At 45.5% G+C, this 21,769-nt stretch overlaps 1 protein-coding gene across 1 annotated transcript in view; it reads right to left on the bottom strand.

Annotated features, from left to right (window-relative positions):
• The window catches only part of arid5b (AT-rich interaction domain 5B), a 73,255-nt gene that overhangs the window by 49,642 nt on the left and 1,844 nt on the right, over positions 1–21,769 (bottom strand). Inside the window, exon 3 of the mRNA XM_076158661.1 lies at positions 10,212–10,446. Coding sequence (XP_076014776.1) covers positions 10,212–10,446 — 235 coding nt within the window. The remainder of the gene's footprint in view (positions 1–10,211; positions 10,447–21,769) is intronic.

Here is a 21,769-nt window from a genome sequence, read left to right as displayed (position 1 = left end):
GAGGAGGAGGAGGAGGAGGAGGAGGAGGGAGCCAACAGAGGAAAGAATAATACTAAAGGCTATTTGGGACATGCATGTTTCCCAGTGGTAAAACTGTAATGAGAAAGAAAAATGAGGGGGGAGGGGGCAGGGGGGGGGGGGGTGTTGTTGTCATTCAGCATGGATCCATTGTGAATTCCTGTCATTATATAAGAGCTCCTCTCTTTGCTGCTCCCTCTATCATCAGATCTGTACGGAGGAGGAAGGCTTAAAATAAACAGCCTGTAGAGTTAAGCCAACTGGAACCCTTTTCAATAATTACATCCAGCACAATACTCAATTTACATTGGATTTATTTAGCTGGAGGACTTGACAATGTGGCAAAGAAAAGAGTGACATTAGCAGTGAATGATAACAACTAGAGCCCGGAGCTCCCCAAGGGGAAATGTTTCAGTTTGAGGCTTAGAGGGAGACTTTACAGAAAGCAATATGTCATTAAAAACCAACGCCATCTGTTCAGATTTCTTGTTTATGTGCTGTCATGGATATAAAGCACGCTGCAGACACATAAGCAAACCCCCAGAAATGCTAACTGATGGATTTGCTTTGGAATACAACTTCGCTGTGCAATTAGTTTTGATTACACATTCTAATGGCACCCAAAACTCTTAACAACTGTTTTCTCCTCCGGCTGCTTTTGAAGTTCCCCAGCCCGGCCCCTGAAACAACCGTTTTCCTAAGGCAGCTCTGTTATCCGTGTGACGTACGCGGCCTCTATCTAAACATGCGGGTAATGTTTGATGAACTGCGACCAGGCTGGCAATGAACTGATTCACTCCAGATTAGACCCGACGACCTCTGACGCTGGCAAACTTGCTGCTTTAACCGGGCTGAACTCAAGATTATGCAGCGCCGGGTTCAAATAGGTTTTTGCAGTTAGCGTTCAGTCAGACGGTAACAAGTAGATCAGGTTTCACTGCTCGTGTGAAAGTGACATCCATCCGTCCCCAACACGCACTTATCTGTTTGTCTCTTACCTAAGTGCTTAATCATGTTTTCCCCCGTGTTTGTTTATGCATGTGTGTTTGTTAGAGGATTAACTGAAAAGGTTCTGAGCTCATTTTGACAAAACTCTGGTGGAATACTGAGGCATGATGTAGAGAAGAACCCAGAACATTTTTGTTTTGATTCGGAATTTACAAATGGTGCAAGATATGAGACTATAATAAGAAGATGAAGAAGAAGAGGAGGAGGAGTAGTAATGGCTGTATTAGACTCATTCTGATGGAGGCATGCACTCTAATGAGCACCCTTCTGGCGTTTGTTTGCTATATTTTTTCCTGTTTATTATATTCTGTTGGTCATTATCTCACATGAAACTCACCCAAGAGCCATAACACAGTTTTTATATATACTGACATAAATTGAAAACAACATGAAACACAGAAATGATTAGGCAAAGACATCTGTTATCAAACTGCTGCTGGATGCCTGTCGTACTGATGATTGGCAACATGTGTGCGTGCTGATCCAGAGGCTATAAATGGTCAAAGAGGCTTGTGGAATCATTTTGTTCCCTATGAAGGCAGAACACTGAAACGAGGGGGTATTTCCTGATTAAAAAAAAAAAGGTTTATTCTGCGCTATCTCTGCGTCTGCTCATCTGTTTAACGAGAGGATTAAAGCAAGATCTACTGAGGAACGTGGGGAGGGAGTCTCTGAGCGGGCTATTGTTAACTTTTAACATTATCTTCTGACGCGTCAAATGAAACAAACAGCCCTAACTGAGTTATGGCCTTAGGGGGAAAATCAGGGGGGGTGCGGGGGGGGGACACAGAACGGACTGAATGCCTCACATTTTGCCAAGTGCTCCTCAGGCCAGTACATAACAAGGAAACAGACTGACAGGTTGAGAAAGAGGACAGAGAGGCGTCAATGATCTATTGTTTGCAGCCAACAAACTCCCTCCGACTGCTCTGGCACTCCATGTATCGAAGAAAGCAAAATACATGACACCATCTGCACGGAGATATTCTACACATACAAATTATGTCATTTGTATTTCTTTGTGCTAATAAAAGCATTTAGAGGAGTTATGTATCCAGGCAGGAATGAGCACACACACACATACACACACACACTGTGTTCTGCTCTCTCATAGGTCTGGAATCTATCAAAGCCCCACTGCAATTACCTTTCAATGCAGGAAAAATGCATTACCTCTGTGCTGTGAAATGAACACTGTGTTATTTCTGCCAGGGCTAAAAGTCTATCTTCCATAGCGTGTTCTACAGTATATATATCCTGCAGCCCGGTTCAGCGACCCTCTTCCATCAGTTTGCGCCGCCACAGATTATGACAGATATTAAGTGGATGTCGAGAAGCTGATCTGCAATCAGTGCTGGGAGTTATTTTTACCTCGGCGCAGGTCTGACTCAGTGTGTTTTTCCAACACTGTAATTCTGAGGTAGAACCAAATGGATTTTTAATGTAGGAGTCAATTTAACACTGCATAACACACACCCTCGCGTGGAATTCATGATATTATTATTATCGTCATTATCATAACACTGCACGGTTCTGTCTCATTAAGTTACGGGAAGGAAAAGATAGAAAACACTGATGGTGTGTGTGCTGCTATTAAGAGGTGCAGCTGGATGTTTTACACTTGTGTTAAATTAGAAACTGGCAGTTAAATGATATAATGGCTACTTGGGCTCCTACATGGAGCTTGAAGTGGCCCGGCGCTCACTGGTACACACACTTTTCTATTACACTCTGTGGAGTGCTGGGAGGATTTCTAGTGTACCAGCACTTCTCATGAGCAACCCAGTATGACTTCTTACCCTGATGCACCCTGGGTAATGTAGTTTAATAAAGCAGGGTTAGGAAGTTAGAAATCCTGGCTGTCTGAATTATGAGTGTGTGGAAAAATAATAACCTGTCTGTGACAAACCAAAGTGAAAAATTAGTCACATCCTTCACCTCCGCTAGCAAACAAAAGTGAGCTCTATCTGCTCAGGCGAGAGAAGGGTATTGTTAGCGTTAGCGCCGCTACACCTAGCACCACCACCTAGCATCACACTGTGCTAAGCTACATCACTGGCTGCTAATGGAGACAGCGAGTATTTACAACTCTATTTAAATGACATGTTTCACTTGGCAAGACAGCTGAGCACTGATGGAAGCTCTGTTTACATTTGTGGACAAAATATTACATATTAGCTAAATAAATCCTGCCTCAGTTTACAAACAATGGCGGGAACGATTCAGAACTGGAGCGCCACAAACTACAGCTTCAAGTGTCACAGCAGAGCGTTCCTCCAGCAACAAGCCTAGACTTAAATTTGTCCAAAAGAGAAACAAACACAACATTTCTCTGGATGTATCTCAGTAGTTATTAAAGATGCATTAAACTTGTTTGTGTGCTCGGTAACAAATGACTTGTTGCCCCATGCTATTTGTTATTGTGCAGCAATTCCACTAATGTGTGCGTCTGTGTCTCAGCGTACATTTGAATCTGCCAGATCTGTGAGCTTATCTGGACGCAGACCAAATTGCTCCTATTTATAGTTTAGCGTGGGATAAATGCACTTTTTTTTCAATGACATTGCTGCGATACAAAACTATTAAAAAAAAACACTGTAACTCACAATGTTAAGGAATCATTTCTGGATCCACCTCGGGATGAAGATCAAAGTAATCCTACTAACTAACTAACTAACTAATGAACTAACTAACTAACAAACTAACCACCCACCTACCTACCTTATACTGTAGATAAGTAAATAGAAAAACAAACTCTTTGAGGGTAAAAAGACTCAAGCCTGAAAATAGAAAATCAATTCTAACACAAAGTAAAACCAAATCTGTATTCATCTGTCAGAGAGAGTAGACACAATGCAACAATGTGAGTCGTGTTCACATGAATCATCTTATTTCCTTCTCTTCCTTGTATTTTCTTCCGTGTTGATTTGGCAGAATTTGCACTGGCAGTTCATTTTGATAAAACCCAACAGGGCCTCCACAAGAGGACAGCTTTACATGCATTCATAAAGCAGATGGACTGGCAAGCTCATAAAATATGCAGAGTTATTAAATGTACAATCTGTGATGTCTAGTGTGCCTACTGAGCAGCACTGCAACACTCGCTGCCGCACTTGAATCCATATCTTAGTGAAAGCAGAGAGAGAGATACACGGATCAAACAAACAGCAAGCAGAGAGGGATGTTTGAAACCAAATATGTGCGGAAATATTTATGTTGCATCATTTTTGACAAAGATGAATAGAGAAATCTCTCCTGAAAGGCTGCTCGGTTGGGTAACACGCAACTATGAGTCAGAGTAACTGGAACTGGCAGGAGATTTGTTTAAGAAAAGAAAATGTTCCTAAATCAACAGACACTTACACAATCTCAGAGAGAACCTCTTTGTGGGTGCGATTTCAATGCTGGTCGTGACTAATAGAGCGAGAACAAACAGCCTGAATAAGATTAGGAAATATTTATTACAGGCGGATAATGTAGAGGATTTTCAATGTAACAACCTTGTTCCCTTTTTTCTCTATTTAAAATGCCTGGCAGAGGTCACATCAATAGTGTCTCTGTTGTTCCAGACCTGACTAATGGAGAGAAGAGAGACACAACTGTTGTTTCAGGCCTCGCTAATGGAGAGACGGAGCTCTTCATTTCCTCTGAGGCCATTCTCATTGTTTAACCATCCACCGCTGCAGCGCTCCTCCTCCTCTACCCCAACTCCCCTCCTCCCTCCTCCTCACCCTCCCACACACACACACACACGTGCGCTGTCAAAAAAACACATTATGTGACATTCCAGAAATAAAATAACACAAATTATTAATGAACATAGCTGAATTTGATTACTGTGGAGCCATAACAGGATACGGCTCGGGTGTTAGGTGGTCTCTCTCTCTCTCTCCCTCGCTCTCTGTCTCTCGTCCATTCATATTCGAGGCATGCTCAAACATCTAATAGATTTTTCCACCCCGGCACACAATTTACTGCTTACAGATTTAGAATTCTCTGGCTTCCGGCCAGGCCACAGTCAGACGGGAATTAATGATATGAGCAGATCAGTGAGGAAAAACAGCTTGTGATTCTCTCTCCTACAGGTCTGAGCATAATGAAGATGATTCTGACACACACATACACACACACACACACACTAAAAGGCGGGGGGGGAAATCACACCAGAGCAAAGAGGGGAGGTCAGGGAGGCACATAATCAATACAAACACTCCATTAAATTACTTCAAAAGGGATTTTAGACAGTTTCTTGAATTAGTTCAGCTGGAAATCGCAGAAGGGGAAGCAAATATGTTTGCCGGGCGTAAAGCAAACAAGTGCAAACGATACAATCTGCCACATATTTGAACTGAGTACAGTGCAGCATGTTTTTGCGAGAGCTCGGGGCTCTTTCTCTGTCACAGTCACAACATTAACTTTATTCCTGTAACACCGCGACACCTTCCCTTTATCTTTCCAAGAGAGCGTTTATTCCTTCCCACGCTGTAGCCGCAACATAAAACACTTCCATGTGCGATAGCAAAGTCCTAAATATCGTTCTGTATTGTCACGGAGACAAATCAAGCATGGGAAGACGGCATCTGTCTGTCTCCTTATCGCCGCTCTCTACCAGCATAAACATTCTGTAACGCTCCCAACTGTCTCTGAGAAGGGACAGAATCTACCCTCCACATCAAATTGAAACGTTCCGACTGAAATATTGTCTGGATATCAAGTCGGGTGTGTGTGTGTGCCAAGCCTGGCATACAGATCAGACGCAGCATCGGAGGGAGACGCGGCGAGCAGGCGCGGCTCTAAAGCATCTTGAACAGCAGCGATACACCTCTATTACCGGCCCGTCCGTGTAGGTTTATAGCTCTGATCACATGAAATGATCTGTTAGGCTGCAGAGCTGCACACACTCTGCTTGATTTGACATTATATACTGTATATATACACACACACGCTGAACAAACGCAGCAAAAACATGTCAGTTATTGCTGCTTGAAGGAGAAAATGTCCCGCCGTGTTTCTTGCTAATCATAAAAGTGCAATTGTGCATTTTTTTCCCGGAATCTATAATGTCAGTGCGCTTGATTGAATGAGCGTGACTGAAAACTTATGGCGAGTTTTGTTATGCGTCTAAGTGTTGGAGCCGAGCGCCCGGGGACCTGAGGGGACTGGAAAATACCGCAATTCTTAAACCGCGAGCTTAAAGCGAACGCGTGACGATTTATTCTGGCCAATATGAGCCTGCTGCCTTATTTATGACTTTATTCCCCCCCCTTTGTTCATTCTTTAAGTCTGTTTTCATCCATGTTTTATTAAGTCCTACTCGTCCATCCTTTAACTCCTTATTTGTTTTATTCAGCGCTCTATCCAGATTTACACACATCAGCCTCATTAATTCACTTGCTCTATTTTTTTAGCTGGTTCAAACCATTTATTGAACTTTCCTCATTATTTTTCTTATATTCTATGATTTCTTCCACTTAATCTTTTATTTATTCGTCTTATCTTACATTTTATTGCTCGCTAGATTCACAGATTCACTTTAGTTTTATTTGTTTTCCCTGCTTTGGAATGGAACGTCTTCTCCTCGCCGTCTTTTAACGCTCAACAAATGTCCCTGAAAAGCACTGGCAGATTAATTTCCATGTAGTCAAGTTTCCACATTAGCCAGTGGTAATTGCACGGTTTCATCTATTTAGCAGAGCAGAGAAATAGTGTGAAGAGTCAAAGATGTAGGATGTGAATAACAAGCCTGTCAGACATCTATTATGATTCCAAGCAACATTGTTCTTTGATCCTCTTTGGATGTTTTCTCCGCCTGGATCCCTCAGACGCTGAAGGAGGAACCAGGCAGACATGAGAGGTGAGAGCAGGAGTCAGACGCACCATCAACGCTCTCTGAATGCAGGAGTCGCGAGCTTTGACCTTGTATAATCCTCCACATCGTCTCCGCTCTCAGTCTTCTCCCCGGCTAAAGGCTGGGATTGAAGAAACACAAGGCGGAGAGACTACTGAGCTGCGAACACTCCTTTTTAGTTTCTCTTTTTATTATTATTTCTCTTATCCTGCTCTCTCTCTCTCTCTCTCTCTCTCTCTCTCTCTCCGTTTCTCCCGGCACAAGCCAGCAAAGTGTATCAGCAGATACAGCCCTCCGACGGCCGGCGCGGCCTTGTAGTATACGAGCAGAAACCAATTTCGTCAGGCAGAAATGGGAAAAAAATCAGGCCAGTCCTCTGGGGAGAGATAGAGGGGCAGAATGTAAACTTCCCTGGCAAGCCATCCCGGGTGGATTGCACTGTAAAAAGAAGCCTTAATGCTCGCCGCCGCCGCCGCCGCCGCGCAAGATAAACTGAGCGGACAGTTTGCATTACCTGATTAAGTGAATCACATTACAAATTATGTAAGAACCTAAACACACGGGGCCCAGCGGACGCTTACTTACGCACAAACTGATGGCGGTTGTCGCTGCGACTTTTGCGAGGTGAGAGTGGCTCTGTTCTGCTGATGTCAGCCATTTTGCTTTTTTTGGTTTTTATAGGACAATAACAAAGTAGCATCATTCTTGTCTGCCAGGTCAACCGGGCTTTAGAGGAGTGTGTGTTCCAACGCCGGAGCCTGAGATGGAATTTGAATTATGATACCAATCGTCTCTCCGTGCCTCGCAGGTTTGGGAGAATAACTGTGTTCAATGCGGCAGGACAGCGGCGAAGGTCACTTGTTTCTCAAATTAATTACTGCGTGCAGGCGTCTTGGGTTTCTGTGCGTGAGAGAGAAAAAAAGGGCTTTGTTCTCTCAGCAAACTCTGTAATTTAGATCAGAAATAGTACCGCTGTGTTTCAAGACACACATTTGTCTTGCAGGATTGCTGTGTGTGTGTGTGTGTGTGTGTGTGTGTGTGTGTGAGACAGATGTACAACAGAGCGCTGGCAGCTGGCCAGGAAAAGTTAAGATATGCGCTTGGAAAATTTTAGAATTTTCCCTCGATAACAATAGCACACATTATTGCTCTTTAGCTCACAATGGGTTTTGTGTGCAGCCTGTGGTTGTGCTGCAGTATCCTGTTATGGGGAAAAATCCAATTCCTCTGACATAGTTACAAGATCAGGGAGAGAAAAAGCAATCTGCAAATACATCAGTCAGGTAACACCGGCAGAGCCACTCCGGGCTGCTGAGTGAAAACACCGCCCACAACACAATATGGAATTATGTCATTAAAAGAAAGAGTCCATGACTGAACATCACCGCTTAGAATTACAAACATGGAGCCACAGGACGCTTTAAGGCTGATTTGAGATCTGATCTGATACTGGAGCATGAATATTTCATTTCAATAGTCAGCAGCATTGCAGTGGCATATTTCATATTTCTCCTCTGCTCAGAGTTACATGCATCGCCTTGATGAATAAGTGAGTGAGTCTCTCTCTCTCTCTCTCCCCTCCTCTCCCTCTCTCTCTCTCTCTCTCTCTCTCTCTCTCTCTCTCTCTCGACAGTCAACAACTGACGCACGCCAAAGACACAGCGAACAAACAAACAAACAAATGAATAAGTGAGTGCACACCACTGATTGTTGCTGCGCGGCATATTAACGCGTGTGTGTGTGTGTGTGAGTGCGTGTGTGAATTTGTGTGTGCGTGCGCGTGTGTGTGCGTCTCTGGTGCCCTGCCAGAGTCTGAGCCGGTTCTGCTGAGTGGGCAGATTCTCTGGCGGAGTGTCCCATCGGAGTGACAAGTGCATTTAGAAACAGCCTGATGGAGTCATTAACGGCAACTCTGCTCATTAGCAACACATGCATGCGTACACACACACACACACACACACACACACAGACACACACCTCAGTAACAATAGAATCATTTCTGTGATATTCCACTGACAACAGATAAATCTATAGCGTCTCCAGCACTGCGGCACATTCATGGACAGCTGCGATATGGAACATAACATCGGTTAAGAAGCGGGGTGACAAATCCATTTCTGTAAGTGCACAATCACTCAGGGACACGAGCTCCATCAAAGCGTATTGATCGCCGCAATAGCTGAACAACAAAGCATCCTTTATCGATCCTCTTGCCCTTTTTTTGTTGCGTATGAGATTCTAACAATGTGGAGGGTGTAATCAAGGGCACTACGGCAGCCGGCGATACAATCAGACGGCCGCTCGTCTTTCCTGGAAGACCCCAGCCGGCAGCAGCGACGCAACGGTCATCAATAAACTACACTTTTCCACAGAAAGATGGCCGCCGATTATCACGCTGCTGCAGTTTAGCTTCTTGTGCCGACGGTCAAAGTGAATAATAGATAGATGCTGGTTTTAGGGACTTTAGGCAGACAGACAGGCAGGCAGGCAGGCAGACAGACAGGCGATCACTCATGACACATTGTTATTGCACCATTTTTTCCCCCCAGCTTGAGATATTCTCTAAGCTGCATTACAGCATTGTAATCAGCATTAGACGTTATTACATCACAGCCATGTGAACGGGAGGCAAATTAGTGGAAAACAGCTTCAAAGGGAACATTATGTTCTCGCTGATTATTGGGCTGAAATGCCAGAGTTTCTCCCTGGCTTTAGATGAGTCATCAGCAGAGGAGCGTCCAGCTTTATGTTGTGTCTGATTCATGGTTCACGCCGGAGTGAGGAGACCCCGGGGCCGAGGACAGAATCAAACATTTCCCTGACACTTATTGGCTCCGTGTGTATGATGAATAAACCCGAGCGGCGTTTAGATACAAACAGCAATGATCCTTAAAGCTGCAGAGATACGCGTCCAATTACAAACCGAGGCCGCAGATAAAAACAAGTGTTGGATGTGCAAACACGGCGGACTGCAGCTTGATGTGACTCCATTATTTAAATGCTACATTGCCAGCTGAATGAAGTGATTTTTTCCAGTGCCGCTCTGCTCTTGTTACACACACACACACACACACACGCGCGCACACAGGACGCAGAGCTGTAATCCCGTGTTATGGTAATGCGTTGGCAAACAGGCTGCCATTACCTCTGGCCTGCTTCTATTAGTGTTATTTTCAGCTCAGTGTAATGGGAGGAACTGCAAACTACCCAATTTAATTACGTCAATCAAATCAACACCGCGCTTGTTAAACCAACCAAAGGACAATAAACACAAAAAACATACAAACAATCAAAGCTGCGGCAGGGAAAAAGTGGGAATGGAAGTCATGGTCCTCACCGAGCTGCGTCCTCTCCCGCTGGACGTCCTTGAAGTTGAGCCCGCTGGTCAGGGTGCTCTCCCTGTAGCGGTGCAGGGCCTCTCGCCTCCCGTTGGTCCCCAGCTCCCGCACCACTGACGCCTTGAGGGGTTCTGCCTTCAGCCCGTGCGTCCATCCCGAGAGGTCCGGTACCGCCCATTTCACCAGGTCCTCCAAGCGCACGATCACCTTCTCCGACACGGCGATGACCTCGTGCTGCGGGGACGGAAAAGAGTCCCGTTTACAACCTGATGACACCACGGTGGGAGCTCACACTGCTGTACCAGAGGGTGCATGGGCTCTGTGTGTGTTTGGACCAGAGCTTGGGTCAGAACTGAAATCAGGATTAAGATCAGAATCAAAACAAAGAGATACAGGAAACAGGACAAATAACACCGTGTCCTCATTAGCATCTAAACTGGTGTGTGTGTGTCCGTGTGTGTGTGTGTGTCATGGCTGTGTACGCACATTAATGCGAGTAAATTAGCAGCGGCATGAATATGGATGTTTACTGATTGAATTTATGTCTGTGGCTTTAGATGAATGTCAGTGAAGGACGCAGCGGCGCTCAGATCCGGAAGGTGAATCGCTTTAACAAACGCCAGCTCCATCATGGCTGCTCTGACATGACAGCAGCAGCTTCACCCCAAAAAAAGAGCTGCGACAAGACTCTCACTGTGGCAGAACAGTAGTTAGAAAATGATGACATCAAGGAGGAAGAGGAGGAGGACGAGGGCTCAGCCGTGTAATAGGGGAAGTGTCGGAAAACTTCTCTTTCACCATCTATAACTGGTGTGGGACTTTGGGGGTGAGTGGCGTGTAAACTTGCCGCCCTGGTTGATCACACGTGACAGAGGGATTGCGCTCGTCTTGTTTGACGCCGTGCGGCAGCTGCAGTCCCGTACGTGAAGCTGTAACTCCCACGATCTTTGCATTACAAGCAGAGTAATCTCCTGCACTCTTTAGGTCTGTGACCCAAATGATAAACCACAGTCTGACCAAGTTAGCAGAGAAGAAGTCTGAAGATCTAAACAACCTGCAGTGTTGTGAAATAGAGGACACAGAGTAAACAAACCTGAACAGCTTCACAGACATCACAGCTCTCCAGATTTAACATCTAAAGCTACATATTGTGTCTTTACGTATGCACAGAAATAAACCTCCGCTTCCTCCTGAGCCGAGCTGCTGATGTTGATGTTCTCCTGCACTCTCACCCTGCACCCACTTGGCACGAGAGCCAGCAGAGAGGCAGAGCGCCGGCTCAGCCCCGTGACCTGATGATGAATTTTCCATGGGAGGATTTTTGACTTTTTTTTCTCTCTTTGCACCGCAAAAAAGAAAGAAAAATCCTCAATGAAAACATCTTTTAAATAATATGATGGAGTGACGAGAGAGGAGGACACGAGAAGAATGTCTCTATGCCACAACTTAAATAAGCTCATTTAGAGAAGTGGTTTACCCACTTTAACACATCTTATTTCCCTGGGCATGACGGATGATAACTAGGCCGCATGTGAAAGTTATTACGGCGCTCTGGAGAACGCAGCACATCTCTAACACGCCTCTGTGTGTGTGTGTGTGTGTGTGTGTGTGTGTGTGTGTGTGCGTGTGTGTGTGATGTGGCCTGGTTTTAAGGGACGATATTACGGGAATGTTTTCAAACACGACGCCTGCATGAGAAATTACAAACAGACTTACATTAGGATTTTTGTTGTTGTTTGTGTTTGTTTGCTGAACATGAACTCCAGGAAAGACCCCCCCCCCCCACACACACACACACACACAGCCCCCCCCCACCCCTCCCCGACCCCTGACATCCACTTTCTATACGCATTGAAATAAAGACATAATTGGTTGAAACACACTTTATAGCAGCATCTATTCCAAACCGTAGTGAAATAAAGCAGCGATGACATATAAACGTGTTAAATTACAGCTGGGTCATTCCAGTCCTCCCAGTTTACATTAGACAGGCTGTCATTTGTTCTCGTTGCCATGCAGGAAGTGTTTTAATGGCTTCCAGCTTTGGATGAGGGACGGGGTCGTATATGTTTAATATGTTGGAATCAGCAACAGATGTCAGTTTGAAAGCTTTGGTATCACAACTGTGAGCTTGCTGACGACTATTTCACCTGAATTCCTCCAAAGGGAGGAGGTTTACAGGAAATCCAGTCTGTTACAGTGAGGGAGGTGAAAACTCTGACACACAATAACACAACTCGTGTTCAAGGGCAACACACACACTCATTAAATGTAGCAGCGTTTGTTCTGTGTGTGTGTGTGTGTGTGTGTGTGTGTGTGTGTGTGTGTGTGTGTGTGTGTGTGTGTGTGTGTGTGTGTGTGTGTGTGTGTGTGTGTGTGTGTGTGTGTATTCTGTTCACTTTAATAACTTAATAGGATTAGGTTTTTTTTTTATCGAGTGTTTTGGCCCAAGGTCGATCCGGCCCTTTTTTTAATAACGCTCATATTTGAAGCGTTACAGGTCCGATGGCCAAAGCAAAAGGAGCTGAGAGGCAGAAATGTGTTTCCATTTGAAGAAGCTAATGGCTGAAGCGCTCGTTACCAAAAGATCTGGTGCGTTTGGTCTGGTTGATGGTTATTACAGAACCGGGGCAAATCCGGAGGACAGATGTGTAGGAGGGGAAGCTCAGGCGCTCAGGAGCGGGTCAGGGATGTTTACCTTGGTTGTCTCCCATTTAGCCGGGCACAGATGAGCCTGAACGCATCCCTGTTTCACCTCAAACACAACACACACGCTTCAAACGCTCCCATTTACACCTGCCGTACCTAATCAGGTCAGACCGAGTGTGTGTGTCGGGACAAAAGAGGCACCTGTGCGCTTTAATGCAACGCAAAAACTAGAGAACTCATTAGACTACACACCTTCGCCAAGGCCGAACAAGCCTGGGGAACATATGTCTCGCTGTAACAACACACTGGTTTAAAAATAAAGAATATTAATGAGAATAGCAACGATTATATTTACTTTATGGATCTATGTCTGTAAATATTAAACCATCTGATCAAAACTCTGATTGCTGCGGCGTCTGAGCTCCACTTTAGTGCAGCAGCTCCATGAATGCGGCCCTGATTTTGGTCCCACAGCTGGACGGTTTCCTTTATCCGCCCCTGGATTCAGATATTGCATATTTCTGCAAACAAACACACCAAACACACCGATGCAGGAGGAAACAGCTACACAGGGAACATCACCTCATATTATCAACAACATTTTCCTTGGCATTCATCCCGTCCTAAGGATTGGAAGCAGAGGGCAGCGACGGTGTGGCATTCAGGGACCACCTACCGCTCCATGGTCTAGTGCCTTGGTCAAGGGCAACGGCAGGAGCGTTAACCTAACACGTGTTTCTGGATTGGTGGGAGAAAGCGGAGTACCTGGGGGCAAACACACAGCGGCACAACGTGGGATTCAAACACACGTCCTTCTGGCTGCCAGACACCGGTGCTGATCACTGTATCACAGAACGGAGCGGAGTGGAGCGGTAAACACTGCCTTTACAAAGACATTCATGTTGCCTGTTGTGCTGTTAAAGTGAGATTGTGGAGGCAGAGAGAGAGAGAGAATCTGATGTCTGGTTGCTTTGGAAACTTCCAGTTGTTGCCAGATCTGACGTGCGTCTGTCACAATACATGTTCATCAGTTCCACCTCGAAAATACGCCGCAACACTGAGAGGCATTCCCCCGTATTTGATCCATTTATCCATTTCAATAGAACCGCAGCATCAGGAGTCAAACCAACACCTCTGTGACGGCGTCAACAAAAAGCCTCGGCGCTGTAACAGGGAGAGTAAATTGTGGAGGATTATGAACACGTGCACCTGATGAAGAGCTAACTGGCCACATCTTCCAAAACAAACACACACACACACACACAAGGCACACACAAGGCACACAGGAACAGATTCATTCTTCAATTATCCGTTTTCAGTTCTCTCATCATCTGTGACTACAGGCGTATCAAATCCTAACCAGTTGGAGACAGCGTTCCCTTATAAAGGAAAAGCCTGCGAGGGATAGCTTGATATAGCTGTGCCTCCCTCACTAAGTACAAACATCAAACATGGGTTTTCAGTCTTTTTTATAATGAGCTGTCTTCAGCTGTCAAGTGGTGGCGGGTGGTTGTAACCGGCTTTCCATGCACTGAGAAACTGACTGCTGTTTCTCCTGTCAGGGAAGCAGGCCATCTGAATAATGTAGAGCAACAGTAAATAGCATTCACCCTGCAGCCAAAAACCACATTGTATCTCCACTGAATTAGCAACTGTGCGTACATGAGATCTACTGCCAGGGAGAAAACGGAGACGCCGTATCACAATCCTGCCGCCCCATATTCCCTTTCTGTCCAATCAAAACAAAACGGCGCCAAACGCTTTCATGTTGACGGACAGCTGAAAGTGCGCGGCGCTCCGGCGGCTCACCTAAACACATAAGCGGCAATAGCAAACCTTAAAAATGTGTTCCTGGCACGGCCACGCCACTTTTTTCCCGCTGCATCAATCAGCTGACTGACACGGCGCTTTGTGTGAGTGTCAACAGATCCTGTTTGGGGACTTGTTCAGCTCCACAACAACACACAACAGGTGAGAGCAATCCAGCAGCTGTCAACACGGTCCAGAAAATAATCAGTCTATGAACGCAGGCACAGGGCGAAGAACAGGCCAGATCCATTTGCTTTATTGTGCAGCGGGTTTGCTTTTTTTTTTTACTTTACCACCCAACTTTCCTGTAGCTGGAGGGCAAAGGTAAGACTGACGGCTGCACTGCACTGCAATGCAGCGCGCGCACACACACACACACACACACACACACACACACACACACACACACACAGACAGATGTGGCCACTTTAACCGCACACTGATACATTTCCTGTTTGTTTTACATTAAGACATTATAAGATAGGCTGCGTTCGCATATTTGACATTTTGAGTCATTTCCTAATGAAACCCGGCCTAAACATCTGCTCATGGCTGCACTGCTGACTGAGACTGGAACCCGATTGACTCAAGAATATGTTTGGCCTCAATTCCTTCTATCAGACCATTTTTTTTATTCCCAGTCTAAGTACAAAATCCTGAGGTCCAAAACATTTTAGTATAATAACAGCTCCTTTGAATTACACTGTTATTTTGTTGATGGTTAAATTGCGGTTGGAGCTCATAAATTGCTTTCAGAGTGCTCAGACCTTGCCAGCAGTAACAGACAACACAGGAATATGTTGAACTGAGAGGGAGGACATGCAGGGGGGGACAAAGACCCACAGAGTCTTTAATGCAGGAGGCTCAGTGAGAGGGACTGAACGACTTTACTTTACCGCAGGCAGCCAAATGTGGCGAGCGGCTACATTTGTCAATATCCTCCGATTTGATCCATTTTTTGGTTTGAGAAATTGCAGGAAATTGCTAAAGTGCAAGTTTCTGCAAATACCGTTGAATTTTCATATTTATTAAGGAGGAAAATTTCAAAATCCCGCTGCCCACATTGGTCAACATATATGATTGATCAGTAATATAATGTAAGTCTGGCAGATATATTAGTTACAGAAATGTCAATAAATCAAATAATAAAATATTGAATAAGATCAGATGGAGTTCTTGACTGTGTGGTCAGAACTCTGTGTTGCTTCCAATGTTGCTCAAAGAGAATCAGGCTCTAAAGCTTTACTGATATAAACAATACTGGTGTCATCAACCAACAACCAGCAAACAAGTTCCAACAGTCCCGCCATCTGATACACTGAGTTACAACAGCGCTGTCACTCTGCTACATTACTAAACTAAACTATAGCTTTCAGATGAATATGGAGCTTGTGAAGGACTAATCATCTAATTCCTCTCTGGGCTCTTAAAGGGCCGGACCAATAACACTCTCAGTGCTTTGCAGCTTCAAAGACGTGCTTGAGAATCTCTGTGGCTTTGGCGCTCGGCGGCGGCGGCACCGAACCCGACTGTCATGTGAGTGAATTGTGAGGCTGCTGATGGCGCAGACACACACACACACACACACACACACACACACACACACACACACACACACACACAGCCAGCAGGCCACATGATAATATAGGTCAGGGGAGTGTAAGCCCACAGTCAAAAGGTGACACATCACCCGGCTGTCACTTCCTCCACCCATGCATTTATCAGCGCTCCGTGCACTCAGACTCCTCCGTGCTTGAGTACTTAATGTCTTACTGTATTATTTCACCGCAGGTTGGTCAATAAATGTGTATACACCTTTATGACTCATTTTACGATTTCATTAAAATGCAAGGTTGTACATTAACACATTAAAGTTACATTCTGTCTCCATTCCTCCATCAATAATTCATGTTATTACTGCAGCAGCCCCCAGACCTCCACAAACATTACTGAGTGGATTTACAGTTATGACGGCACATAACCCCAGCGCCAAACTGGAGGAAACAGACTTCTGCTGTGAAAAGTGGAGTTGAGTGCTGCAGCAAAACACCGACGCTCAAATCGGCCCGGAGAAATTTAACTCGCCACAAATCCATACTGGTGGAGTCAAACGGATACGGCCCGGCGGTGAGCGGGGGGGCATTCCCCAATGTTTGCCGATCCGGTTATAAACAATACTGGCTGAAATATTCAATAACGCTGTGAACAATCCACTGTGAGAATCCACACCAGTGTGAGTCAGCGAGGAGGGAGACATTCCTGAACTTCAGCCTTCCTTCGCCGTGACTCCTCGCCGTATTGGGGGGGGGGGGGGGTACTTTCAGTTTGAGACGCCAGGGGTGCACTTCCCAGTAGGTGGGTGTCTTTCTATACTGCGGGCACAAACACACACACACACACACACACACACACAGCATAGCGCTCCTGTCGTGCTGGGAAGGTTTCAGCCTGCTGCCTCAGAGAGGTCAGCGCTGGAATTCCAAGGGCCAAAGCAGATTAGTAATTGAGTAATGGACATGGTGACATGGACAATAAGGAAACAGGGAGAGAGAGAGAGAGAGAGAGAGAGGGAGAGAGATAGAGGGAGAGAGAATGAACATGAGAATGAAACACAATATGGGTTCATTATCTATCCCACTCCCCCGCCCCTCCCCCACAGCTGACCTTGGCTTCAGTGTCCCAAAACAAACTTATCTGGGAATTAAAAAAGGAGCTCCTGGGAGAAAGCCAGGGACAATTGAATTAGAATATGTTTCTCTGAGACCGCCTGAAGACCAGATGGAGTTCAAGGTACATTTAAAAAGGTGAGAATGATTGTACATAATGTTCCGTCACTTAATACAGGCGCTGTACTCACACACACAGAAAGTTGCCATAATATCTGCAGGCTGCTGAACTCATCTTTTATTCACAGATTCCATTAAGAGATTGCTCTCTTACACCAAACAACGCTGATATATGAACTAAGCATTCCTCCGCAGATATAATGACAAAGAAAAATAGGCAGATAACAGGAGTTTTCAAAGGCTTTCTTAAAGTAGGGTGAGGCATCCATCATGTAATGTGACACCGCAGGAAAAGCTGCGTCAGCTCGGGTGAATCTCTGCTGCTGTGCACCAACCAGATCCAGCAAATGTGCAAAAATAAGAAATACTAAATGCATAATCATTCCATGTGCTTCGTCTAAGAAACCGCAGTTAAGAATGAGAAATATTGGCCGTAGCGTTCGGCGAGAGAGAGCTTCTCATCTGTGGTTACATTCTCCTCAAAGGTTATAATAACGATCCACTGTAGCTGGGGGCGCTGGAGTCATGCATCAAGGCAAATGTTTGCCTGTTCAAGTGGTTTGTCAATGACAAAGTGGAATACCCGAGCTAAGGAGCACCAAGGCTCTGTGTGTTGACAAAACCAGGAACTGCTGAAACGGATTATTACTGGTGTCTGCATGGAGCCAGAACAGTTCAGTCAGGAGAATCAGAGGATTGTGAGGAGTAGGGATGACAAGTCTTAAAGCAGAGGGAAATGTTCCTGGGCTGTTTTATAGCCTTTGAAGTCCACGCTCTTCCATTTAAAGGGTTTTAAATTACACTATCCTAAAAAGCTGGTAATAATTTACATGCTATTTCAGCAATGGTGAGGAATTCACTGGAGGGCAGTGTTCAGAGTTAATGACTTGTTCTGCGGCAGGAGCAGCACACATGCGCGCACACACACACACATGCACAGTAACCCCCCCCCCCCCCCTTTCCCCCCCTCCCCACTAAATTCCTGCCATTGTTGTGTGAATGGGGAGATTTGCTATAATACACACATTGGCCAAGAGCAGGGAGCAGCATGGATGTTTTAAAAAGGCCACAGTCAGAATGTGCCATATCACATTTACACTCAAGTCATTCAGCAGAACGACCTTATCCATCAAAATGCTGCTCGCATATCTAAGCCACTTACACTTAACTCAACTAGCATCCCAGATGCCTGAATTACCCATTCAGGGTTTTTCCCTTAGGAAAAATCAAAGAAGCAGCAAATGAATACAATCTAATTTCCCTACAAGCTGGCTTTCCAAGCACTGGAACACATGCATGGACGACTGCCATGTACTGAAGAGATGGCTCTGGACGCATGCCAAAGTGTTTTCCACAGCAATCAATACTGGCCTACTGCTGCAGTCCCCGGCCTGTCAGTGTGTGTGTCTGTGTGTGTGCCAAAGCCTTGTCAGCTAGGGGGACAGAATAGAGGAGAAGAGAGGTCAGATGAAATCAGAGGTGATGATAATAGCACATTAATATAACATGATCCAGAAATATTCTCTGCGGTTGTGAATTTCCATTAAGAGCGCTTTGCCGTATTTGCAGCAAACTGGGGATGTATTAGATAAGCACAGGCAATTAACTGCCTGGAGCAGAGTATACAATAAGTGGGTGTTGTGCGGTGAGCTGTTATCTGCAACAGCTCTCTCTCTCTCTCTCTCTCGCTCTCTCCTGGAATGGGAGTCCAACAAAACAGAGCGCGCAGCCAGAAAAGCAGTACCAGGAGGAGAAACAGGCGATTTGGAAGGAGAAGAAATAACGTGTCACTCAATAATGAGTTTTAAACACATGTAGCTGTTTAGTTGGTGGCAGTTTGCAGGCAGACAAATAGAGCGGAGGCCCCGATGGAGGGTTTGTCATAATGGGTGAGCAGCTCCACACAAAGCCTGTTTAAAGAGCAAGCGGGGCTCAACTGGTGGGGGTAAACACTGGCTGTCACATGAATGGAGGGAAGCTTCTTCTTCCATATGGGCTTAATAATCAACTCTGAATAAATAGATTAATAAATCCTCTCTGATACACACACACACACACACACACACTCGTCTGTTTACCAACCCGTCAACAAACACTGACAAGGGCAATTAAGAGGGCTTCTTTTTTTTCTCTTTCTCTTTTCTATTTCACTGAATCATTGTTTTTATTTCCATTCCCCGAGCCCGAGTGCGGTTAAAGCTGGCTGCGTTTAAAAGGAATTGACCTCCAACCCTGTGACAGAAGACAAACAAGCACAGTAGGTCACGGGTGGGTTCCTCCTGTCACTGCACAGCACAGCACAGCAGCAGAAACACGCAAACAAATACCTGAGAAATAACCAGGAAATTACATCATACCTCTGCGCTGAGAACAGCAGTGGATCAGTAATCCATTTCTGCACAGACCAGGGGCCAAGAAAGCCCCCCTGCCCCCCCGCCCCCCCTTTAATGTGGACAATATGTCTCCAAAACACAGTGCTTTGGGTATTTGGAGGATATTGGCTTCAGGTTTTAAGATAATTGCTACATCTTCCTGCTACAAAAAAGATATAAAAGTGTAATCTCTCACGGGGGATAATAGCAGAATCGCAAGCGGCAGCTGTTTAGAAGTCAGAACGCCAGACGCAGCTTCTATTCTACGGCGTGTCGGAATTATTCAAGAAGAGAAAGTGGAAGAGTATGATGGGGGGGGGGGGGGGGGGGGGGGGGGAATACATGACAGGATGGTGAATGATGCTCAGCGTGTGAAAACTGCCTTCACCTCACGCTGCTCTGCTTGGCCTCAGAGCCCAAGCACACACACACACACACGGCCTGATAGCTGTATATAATCACGTCCATATCTGTGCCAGCCTGCTATCGTTCCGCCTAATCTACACTCCTCATATTGAGCCAATCAATTGCAGGTTTGTTACACAGAGTCGCTGTACGGCCATTAAGCTGTCGTGATATGATACCAGGATCCTGAAGAGAGAGAGAGAGAGAGAGAGAGGGAGAGGGGGAGAGGGGGAGAGAGAGGGGGGAGAGAGAGAGGGCGAGAGAATGACTTATGCTGAGGTATTTAATCTTCCTCTCTCTCTCTGACTCATTGATAATGGGCCTCTCTAACGCTGAGACACAATTAGAAAACAAATAATCCTTTTACACATTTGTCACGTTGAGCCTGCCCTCACACACTCAACACAACAACCCCTCTGCCATAGTTGTTACCTTTATGAGGCAATGCTGTGTGTTTGGGTAACGTTAGACGCCCTGGGCTCTGATATTAGAACCACGTCTCACTGCTGCTGCTGCTGCTGCTATTCAATTCAGCCTTGAACATTTTTCCATGCAGTTGAATCAACAGAGCTCAGCCACACAATATCAACACAACCTGCAGACAAAGATAGGATTTACGGCGGAGCTGCTGCAATGAATGCCAATGAGCGATACAAGTGTAGCTAATAAAGTGATATACGAGTGTGTGTGTGTGTGTGTGTGTGTGTGTGTGTGTGCAGGTTTACTCTCCTGCTTGTTTTTTTTTTTAGATGGCGGTGTTTGCGTGTGCTAAGCGCTCCTCGCTGACTCATGGAGTGCAGATTAGTGTTATGGGGCAAAGTCAGCGAGAATCTGAATGTGCTCACTGAAGGTCATAAACTGACTCCGGAGTTGTCGGGGTAATTTCCACTGTGTAATATAAGTAGGCCGATTTGCTGAGAGCGTAAGGCTTGACAAGCCCTTTAATTGAGGTCAGCCTGCAGGCAACTTACATTGCACTTAAACATATCCTCAAATTATATTATTCTACACAGCCTATTCTATAATCAGCACGCTGCTTCAAAGCGTCTGACTGCGGCTCTTGCATTTGTAAAGATTGTGCTCTGTGATGCAATTACTGCATAATTCATGCAGGGGGAAATTGGATTTATTTCCCATAAGGTTTTACACTCTATTATCAAACGCACAAACTCCAGCAGATTCTATTATTCTCGGCTCTATATTTACTTCCCAAATTCTCTCAGATTTAATTTGCATTGGCAGCAGCAGCAGCGCGGCTCTCTCTCTCTCTCTCTCTCTCTCCCCTCTCTCTCTCTCTCTCTCTCTCTCTCTCTCTCTCTCTCTCTCCCTCTCTCTCCCTCTCTCTTGCTCGTTCATATAATCTTTTCCAGATAGACCCAGTGGACTGGAATGTAAGCACTTTGCAATGCAAATAAGTCTTTGGGAAAAGGGGCGGAGCTGTCATGTCGTTGCGCAAGTATGGCCTCGGAATCGACGACGCATGCACTTAAAGTAATTACGAAATAATTGCAGCGTGTTAAAGGCTAAAGTGAGGGG

The sequence above is a fragment of the Genypterus blacodes genome, unplaced genomic scaffold (genome assembly GCF_046128005.1).
Source record: "Genypterus blacodes isolate CSIRO-AG114 ecotype Tasmania unplaced genomic scaffold, CSIRO-AGI_Gbla_v1 ptg000010l_1, whole genome shotgun sequence".
NCBI lineage: Eukaryota > Metazoa > Chordata > Actinopteri > Ophidiiformes > Ophidiidae > Genypterus > Genypterus blacodes.
The sequence above is the reverse complement of the archived record's forward strand: the minus strand, read 5'-3'. Positions and strand labels throughout refer to the sequence as shown.